Source organism: Atractosteus spatula, chromosome 4 (assembly GCF_055471065.1).
Source record: "Atractosteus spatula isolate fAtrSpa1 chromosome 4, fAtrSpa1.hap1, whole genome shotgun sequence".
In the NCBI taxonomy this organism is placed as follows: Eukaryota; Metazoa; Chordata; class Actinopteri; order Semionotiformes; family Lepisosteidae; genus Atractosteus; species Atractosteus spatula.
In genome coordinates, this window is record NC_142709.1 from 45,835,875 (window position 1) to 45,845,246 (window position 9,372).

The 9,372-nt window shown below is 39.9% G+C and overlaps 1 protein-coding gene across 1 annotated transcript; it reads right to left on the bottom strand.

Moving 5' to 3' along the window:
• Positions 1 to 530: 530 nt before the first annotated feature.
• Positions 531 to 6,697, bottom strand: LOC148836409 (olfactory receptor 2AT4-like). Its single transcript, XM_088914174.1, has 2 exons — positions 5,769 to 6,697; positions 531 to 708 (listed from the first exon to the last, which is right to left on the bottom strand). The coding sequence occupies exons 1-2, from the start codon at positions 6,695 to 6,697 to the stop codon at positions 531 to 533; spliced, it is 1,107 nt and encodes a 368-aa protein (XP_088770300.1).
• Positions 6,698 to 9,372: the final 2,675 nt, after the last annotated feature.

Here is a 9,372-nt window from a genome sequence, read left to right on the forward strand (position 1 = left end):
CGTGCTGGCCGTCTCCTCCTCCCCATCTGATTCCCCGTGCTTCCCTCCGTTGGTGCCCACCAGTCTCCTCGAATATGGCATCAGCCTGCTCAGTCAGAGCCAGGGCCTGCTCCAAGAGGACCGGCGAGGCCAGCATCACGTAGCGCTGCACCTCAGTCTGCGCCAGGGCCCAGAGGAACACCTGGAGCGCTATCTCCCTGTGGGCCTCCTCCGGGAGAGTAGGGTAACCCTGGTGGGCTAAGTAGGCCACGTCTGCGGCGACTGGACCCAGTGGATCTCCCGCTAGGCAGCAGCGTTGGGCCAACCCACAGCAGTCCCAGCGCCTCCCCTCTCCTGCCAAAACGCCTCCGGATGGCCGACACCAACGCCGCGTAGTTGTACCGCTGGTCCCCGGGTACATCCAGCAACGCCTGGCAGGCTTAACCCTCAGGACGGCGGCGAGGTGGCCCACCATCTCCACCTGAGACCAGCCGTTTGCCCAGTCCGCCATCTGGAACTGGGCCTCAAACATCTGCCATGGGATCTCCCCATTATAACAGCTCGGTCTCACTGGCGCAGGCTGGAGCAGGGGTGGCAGGCTGGACACCGCTGGCCTGAGGCGACCCGGGAAAGGGCCCCCCTCCCGCTGAGTAGGTCAACATGGGGTAGCCCTGATAAGGGCTGTGGCCCCTGGCGGTGCTGAAGGGTCGTCCCAGCCCCTGGAGGCTGCTGCTCGCCCCCAAAAGGCGCTTTAGGGGGTCACTCTGCTGCTGGGGGAACCGGCGCTTCTCTGAGTCCGACATCATCGGCCGTTCACTGTCCATCCTCCCGCTTCTGACACCAATGTAATGAATTTGGGTTCGTTGAGGATGACCACAGAGACTTAAACTTGTGGAGTTAAAAACTGCGCTTTATTTCTTCTCTGTCACCACCTGCCAGCAGCACTCCCGCACCCAGATGAGAGAGAGACACAAGACAAGCCTGCCAAGAGCGCGGGCCCGAGAGAGAGAGAGAGAGACAGAGAGAGAGACAGAGAGAGACAGAGAGAGAGACACCAAGGGGTGCGGAACCAGGGAACTATTTACATGGAAAATGGACGATCTCCCCAGACTGTACGCCCGTTTCACTGTTACCTGGATACCTCTTGGGGGATATCCTCTATATCCTCTTGGGGGGAATATCCTCTTGGGGGATATTCTAACAACAAGTGTTTATAAGACGATCTGTCAAAGTGCAATGAAATACAATATGCTGGACAGTATGCTTCTCAAAGTGCTTTGCAGGATAACAACAATAACAACAACAATTTTACAAGTCCTGGGAAGAAGAATATCATCAATATTAATAATAATAAACTTTATTTTATATAGCGCCTTTAAAGGTGGCTTTTTAAAAAAAAGAACTTTTTTTAAATGCATTTGCATTTGCACACAGAGCAGTGTTTACTTGAACATGGAGATGCCATACTGAATAATTCCTGCACACAACCATTGCAGCGGAATTTGCATCGTTTGGCAGGGCTATGATTCATACAAGTGGTGGTGGATTTGGAGACAAAATGTATTTACATTGAGTTTCTTTAAGTGGAGCACTAATAAGCCCAAAGCTCTACTTATTATTTTACAAGAGAATGCACCTGACAAGCTGGACAGTATGCTTCTCAAAGCTCTTTACAGGATAACAACAACAAAAGTTCTGGGAGGAAAAATATGATCAATATTAATAATAATAATAAACTTTATTTTATATAGCGCCTTTAAAAGGTGGCTCCTCAAAGTGCTTCACAGGATAACAACTGATGAAACAACAGTGGCTGGGGGTTGAAAATACCTGTGAAACTGGTTTGTTTACAATGTACTGTAGACACAGACTGTTACACCAACGCATTAGCATGTTAAAGCGATTCCATTGAGGAGGCGGGCGCGATAATTGTTTTGTTCCTTGATATCTGATCTGCAAGGCCATTTGGCTGCAGCGAATGTGAATTCTGTCTGAAAAAATAAAAGTATTTTAATCAAGATTTCCTTATAAAATTAACGTGAAACAAAACAAAAACTAAAAATAAGATACAATCTACAGACATTCACAACATAAACATATCTTAAAACATTTAGATATACTGTTAAATTATTACTTTAAATATATACTTTAGGTTACTGAAACAGCCTGTTAATAAAATTGTTGCAATTTTGTTCTTGTTTGGAGGTGGGGATATTCTGACAACAACTGATTTAAAGACAATCTGTCAAAGTGCAATGAAATACAATATTACGGGGGTACCTTTAAAGCGGAGACGACGAAAATAAAGTTTATTATTAATTTGCTGGACAGAGAGGTGAACATTATTATGCAGAAGAGAAAGATAACGATTTACGTTGCATTGCCAGATTGTGAATCAATAAAAATATTAAATTAAACACGGGTTTCGATAGTTAATAACTACTTTTTATGTGCGAAACATGGGTGATTTTTCTTCCTTCTGATCAGTTAAGAAATCTGTGTACGCTGTATGGTTTTTACTTTCTAATTAAACTTTTAAAATACGCGTTTCGAATAGAAGCAGCATATGCTCATGTCCTCCTGCTATGTAGAACAGATCAGCAAGTTTTTTTTTTCTCCAATCAGAGGGGTGTCAGATGGTGTCAGCCAATCACCATTCTGAAGCCTAATGTAATCTCTGGTATAGGGGTAGCCCAGAATTCTGTCGCATTTTTATTTTAGGAAATTATGAAACGCTCGGTTAAAAGCAAGGGAGATTGTCCGTTATAGTGGACATAAAAACAAGAGTTTGCTGCGGCGTTATTGGAAACCCAATTTTAAAACAAATCGCCGGCATTATATCCTAGAAGACACAGAAAGAAAATGCAGACGAACTAGGGATTGGACAGTTTCCAAGTGCTTGTACAATCCATGGAAATGTTTGAATAAATGTGCAAAAGAAATAAAAAAAATATTTATTCCTTTATCATATTGGCTAGCTAATGTCCTCTCTTTGCTAGTTACCTGTGGCTGTGTTTCTGCATTGCGTAGCAACGAGTGACTATATTCTCAGGCGGAGGAACGTAAACAGCTTAATTTTCGTGTTTAATAATTTTTTTACATTAAAATTCAATTTATACAGCAATCGCATATTTGGGGACCGTTTCATAAAACTTTGATGCTTAAAATGTTTAGGGAGAAATGGAAGACTGGTGTGTATTTTTTCTTTAAACTACCAAGACCAGCCATATACAGTACAGTTTACATACAGTAATATGTTTATGTTCCTAAATTAATATCGTTTATGACCTTCATCTGCATTATGCTCCTCTTCTTTTTATGCTCAGCTACTAAAATTTCCCTTTAGTGGTAAAATTCCATATAAATATTCAATACTAAGCAGATTAAAACGTGCACAGTAAAGAGATTAAATGATTAAATCTTTTCCCTACTGACCAATGCACCACAAGTGCCCCTGTTGGTCATTTTGGCCAGCCAATCACTTACTGCGGTAGACTGCGGTGGCTTGTGGGTAGTTGCGTCCGGTATGGGTTTGTACCGTGCATTTTGAATGGCTGTATCTGTAGCAGCAATGCTTTTTAACAAGTCAGAATTAAGTGTTGCTTTCCCTTTTCCAGTGAGACCTCTCTCCCTCATCTCTGTGGTCCAGAGAAGCTATTCTATGTGTTTCTCGTTTAAAGTGTTTGTCTACTGATAATGAACAGTTCCCAGGTTTGGGGATTCTCCAGCTATCATAATGGATGGGCTACTCCTGGTGCTGGGATGTCTGCTCAGGCCCACTAGGAACTTACAAACACCTGGTTTATGGTCCAAGGGTCAAGAGGTCAATGTTAATCTTTCCGACAGTTGACCATCCAATCAGGAACCTGCAGGGCGTGGTAACCTCACCTGGGTCTCAAATGCCCGCCAAACAATTGGCCAGTCAACAGCCATATTGTTCCCCATTAAAAGAAGATGCACAGCCCTCAGACCTCACTCCTCTGGCTACTCTTGCGCTCTCATATTTAAGCACGTGACTGCCACTGTTGTCTGAGTGTGGGACATGAAAAAATTGTTTCAAGCTGAACCAGCAGGAAGCCCGGACATAAAAACAGATCTGCCCGAGGTTGAGGCTGCAGCAAAAGACCTTGTGAATCCGCTGGCTCCACCGTGAATGCGTCTGGTCACCAGAGCAACATACGGTTGGACTCTCGACAATCTGAATAAGTTCTTACTCAGCAGTAACACTACGCTGGGAACGAATCAGTCTTCTTCCCATTGTAGAGTGACTTGCTCTGGACTGTGAAGTCACGTTTCTGTGCACAGACTTCCTTTTTCCTAGCCCAGCCTAGACACGAGCTAGAGAGAGGTCCTCAGAGAGACCCTAACCAGCATGCAGCAGCAAAAATCTCTTCCTCCTTCTTCTTGACTTGGAGCTGCACCAGGATTGGTTGGGAACCGAGCCAGAACCAGGCCAGAGGACGCTGATTAAACTCTGATGCGACACAGCCTGTCAGCTGTTTTTTTCGTGTCCGTTCCCCAGTAAATCCAAATCTATATCTGGATAATAACTCAATATTCTACTTTGCATCTTGGGAATTTGATTGTTACCTCAACACAAGTGGATATCAATTTAATTCATATGAGTGATGTATTTACTTTTGAGTATCTAATGTTGTATTAATGAGACTGATTAACGATATAGTATAGCCAAATAATATACTGAAGTATATTCCTTGTTTTGAATCTCTACATGATTACATATCTTGCATTTTGGTAACCCTCACAGTAAGATCTGCCATCTGTATCCAGACAGACTGATAATTTTTTATATGCATTAATATGTATTTATTATGTAAATAATATGTAAATATGTTTTATGTATTAATAAATGTATTCCGTGTATTTGAATCGTGTATGCGTTGCTGATTGTTCTGATGAATGATCCTCTAATAGCCATAAAGAATCACCTTGTGATCTACTGTTACAATTAATAAATTGTTCCAGTAAATTCACAAAACCCCTACATTAATATTCCATAATAAACGGATTTAAACATGCACAGTAGAAAGATTAAATGAAGTAATCATTTCACCAACATCTAATGCACCACGAGTGCCACCTGTCGATCATCTTTGCCACAGTAAAGTGCAGCCCCTATAATGCATTACAGGGTTTTAACACACATTCTGAATGGCTACATCTGTAGTGTACTGGGGGGATTAATTATTTCAATCCATTCATTTTCTAATCATTTATTCCAATTCAGGGTCAAGGGGAAGCCAGAGTGCAAGGGTGCATGCTATCACATGACACACAGTTACTGACACACACTTACACTAGGGTGAGTTATTTTCAGAAGCCAAATAAGCTACAAGTATGTCTTTTGATTGTGGGAGGAAACTGTAGTACACAGAAGAAACCCACACAAACAGGGGGAGAACATACAAACTCCACATAGACACAAAAATGCTAACTACTGTGCCACTGTGCCAGTTATTATTTATTTCCAAACTCTCCTGTTGAAAAATAATTAATTAAATTACATTAATTAGTAGATGATTATTTGAAAATAAATATAATACTTGTTATTACAAAAAAGTTACAAACATTTAATTCTAACATGTTATATGGGAATTATAATACTTTGACAATCAATAGTAAACAATATATTACAGTATTACAGTAAGAAATGTCACTAATATTTGTAAAATGTTGTTCTGAAATTGCTTTTGTAAGATTCATAAACATTTCACCATGATCCCTTTCACCAATATCCCTGATTTTATTACTTTTTGACTTAGCCTAGCCGTGTTCTTAGTATAAAGTACCTCTGAGCTGCTGCCTTGATTTTTTTATTCCTTAAACTATAAATGATGGGGTTGAGTAAAGGGGTGAGGAAAAAGTGCACTGCACCAATGATGATGCGCCCATCAGGAGGGATACTTTCAACTCTCAACCCAATATAAACCACGGCACCAGAAACGTAGTACAAAAAGACAACAGTCACATGTGAAGAGCACATTGAGAAGGCCTTCTTACGGCTCTCCATAGTTTCTAGTTTCACTACTGATGCTATGATTCTACAATATGTCCATAAGACATAGAGAAATTGCATACAGATTGCAATCATGGCAATTAACAGGGTAAAATTGATTTGAGCTGTAACATCACCACAAGATAATACCATTACTGTACGGTAATCACAGACAATATGTAGGATAAGGTTTGATCCACAGAATGACAAAGTGCTTGCTGGTGCTACTGACAAAAGAGACGCAAGGACGCCAAGCACCCAGGCTGTGGTAGTCATTGTAATACAAACCTTGGTGTTGATTAAAGTGTTATAATGTAGTGGTTTCACTACAGCAACATATCTGTCATAAGCCATTGCCGCAACAAGAAATCCTTCAACCGCTGTAAATGAGATGATAAAGTACATCTGTGCAAAGCAACCAGAGAAGGAAATCGTTCTGTGACCTAAAAAACCTGCTAGCATCTTGGGTATGATAGATGTCGTCATTAATATATCTAAGAGAGACAAATTCCACAGAAAGAAGTACATTGGCATGTGGAGTCTTTGGTCAAGGGAGATTAAAACCACGATGAGCAGATTACCCAGGAACGTTGCCAAGAAGAGAAAGAGGAAGATGATGAAGAGTGCAGTGTTCTGTTCCTGTAGGGTTGGCAGTCCAACAATGATAAATTCAGAGTGCAGAGTGATATTGGGTCTGCTCATGGCTCAGTTCAGGGGAACCTTGAAGGTAATACATTTACAATAGATTATTATTGACAAGGACATTGCATAAAGTACCGTAAAGTATATTTTCTAATGATAATTTGATATGTCAAAGTTCAGGTGGGTAGCTGTGTCAGCATGCAAAGTCTGCAAAGGAACATGTAATAGGTTTATTCCATGCTGAAAAGAGAAGAGAGATCTGAGGCCACTCAGGAAGTGCAAAGTGGAGAGGGGTTTAAAAAGGTGTGAAGTAAAAACCTGCATGAGAATGGAGAAGATTACATGAAAATAAGTCGGTCGTTGAGAGAAGTGGGACGGTGTAAACCTAGTTTCAGGATGAGTTTCATTTCTGTTGTCTTTCTGCTATGGGAGTTAAAAAACCCTTCTTTGTGAACAGAGACAGAGAAATCAGTGTGATCATGGCCATCTGAGGTGAAATAAGAAATTATGGGCTTGGAGAAATCTTTAATCTTCACAGCCCTAACATGTTCTCTGAAGCAGTCTCCTAGTCTCCTTCCGATTTCCCAAACATAGATAGCTGGGCATTTTTTGAAGAGATACAGTACATGAGGTTGCTGAAGGTACAAGAGGTAACCTGGGTGATCCAGAACTGACCTGAAGGGCCCTGAATTAGTGTGTTGTTAGATATGTATTTGCAGGTGATGCAGCGAGTTCTGTTGCAAGGGAAGTTGCCTGGTGGGGATAATTGCTGAGTGCAGTGAAAGGAGTTGTGAACCAGAAGTTTACATAGATTGTGTGGTCGACGGTATGAGATGATTGGGCTGTCAGAAAAAAGGGTACCGATGGAGGGATCACCCTGTAAAATGGAGTAGTTGTTAATAATAGTCCTGGGGATAGAAAGTGTGTTAGAGTGGTAGGGAAGCACCAAAGGAATGCAGTTGTGAGACTTGGAGTTTCTGGTCAAGTTGATGATCTGAGGGCTGTTTTTGGCCCGTGTGAGGGCCCTATCGATAACATGGGGTATCTGTATATGAGGGAAGCATTTCAACCAGAGGTCTCATAAGTCTGTCGAGAAAAGCAGAGATGAGTGTGGTTGGACAATTGCATGCTGAGACAATGGGGCGTCCAGGGGTGTTGAGTTTGGGGATTTTGGGAAGAAGATAGAATTGGGATACTTTGGGAGTCCCACTTATCCCCAGGTATCCCAATTCTATCTCCTTCCCAAAATCCACAAACCTGACATCCCCAGGTATCCCAAGATTAATAAAGGAGACAAAATGTTGTATATCTTTTTTGTTATTTATTTAAGTTTTTGTGTTTTACTAATAACACTTTCTCGTTTTAATACTTTAATTGTGGGAAGATATTAATTGAATAACAGAAGAAAAGAAAGAAAATTAAAATAAGTTTTCTCATATGTTTTGCCATACATACAGTATATTACAATTCTCCTGCCCTTTTATTTATTTGCTGTTCAAATCTTAATTTCAAGTTGTATTAACACCTAATTATCAGTCATATTTAAATACCTAACCCAATGTTTACTGTGATAACTAATGAGTCAGATATTATTAATTGCTAAAGTCTCTATTTAGCTCTAAAGATGTTCACTGTGAAACCAAAACACAACACCGTATTTGTTTTTAAGAATGTTTGTATTTTATTTAGTCAAATAGTGGTATGTGTTGAAATTTGGTATGCTAGAAGCTTTTAATTTTTTTAGAAAAGAATATTGCTGTTTGCAGGTTATTAATCTTAATAACAATCCAAAAAACTGCAATTATTCTACTATGAAACTGACTAACTGAAGTATCTGACAGAAAAACAAAGGTTAAAACAATTACAGTTTTTAATGTTTTTCTAGACTTTCTGCTTTAATCTGGGTTCAGCATCATGAACCAGCTTCTTGTGTTGCTAAATATTAATCTGATCAAGGTTCCAATGTGGCAAATAGTGACAATGATGCCACTAACTTCATACAGGTAAGGTGAATATAGAAAATAGCCCATAGAGGAGTATTTACACCAAATTACATGTTATTTAAACATTGTGCTATATAGATGCAGCCATTCAAAACGAGTGAGGTACACTGTGGCATTTCGTTGATCCAATCACGTATTCATTACCAATCATACAAGGTAAGTTTTGAGAATCTCCGATTCACCATGCCTTTCACATGCTTATAAACGATATTAATTTAGGAACATAAACATATCATGTAAACTCTATATGGCTGGTATTGCTATTTTAAAGAAAAAATACACATCAGTATTCCACTTTCTCCCTAAACATTTTAAGCATCAAAGTCTTACATGTGGTTAATTTGGAAACGTTTTAACGTGCTCCTTCTGACCATATTAAGTTTATATAATTTGTGAAAAGTGCTAATGTTTTAAACAAAGAAAGTGGACCAGGGTAATACTTTGAGCTTACAGCTTGTCCAAGGTCATTTATTATTAATACTATTAGTAATATCTTCGGTAAAGACTGATGCATAAAATATTTCTGCATAATTAAAATATTTATGATAAAGGTGGTTTATGTTCCTAAATTAATATCGTTTATGATCATCAGACGCATTATGCTCCTCTTCTTTTTATGCTCAGCTACTACAATTTCCCTTAAGTTGTAAAATTCCATATAAATATTCAGTACTAAGCGGATTAAAACATGCACAGTAAAGAGATTAAATGATTAAATCTTTTCACTACTGA

What these genes read in the sequence shown, in the direction of transcription:
- LOC148836409 (XM_088914174.1), bottom strand. Translation starts at nt 6,697, where the DNA reads ATGAGCAGACCCAATATCACTCTGCACTCTGAATTTATCATTGTTGGA. An exon ending in TACTTTATACTAAGAACACG is followed by an intron (nt 709 to 5,768) that starts GCTAGGCTAAGT and finishes GGGGGCGAGCAG; the next exon opens with CAGCCTCCAGGGGCTGGGAC.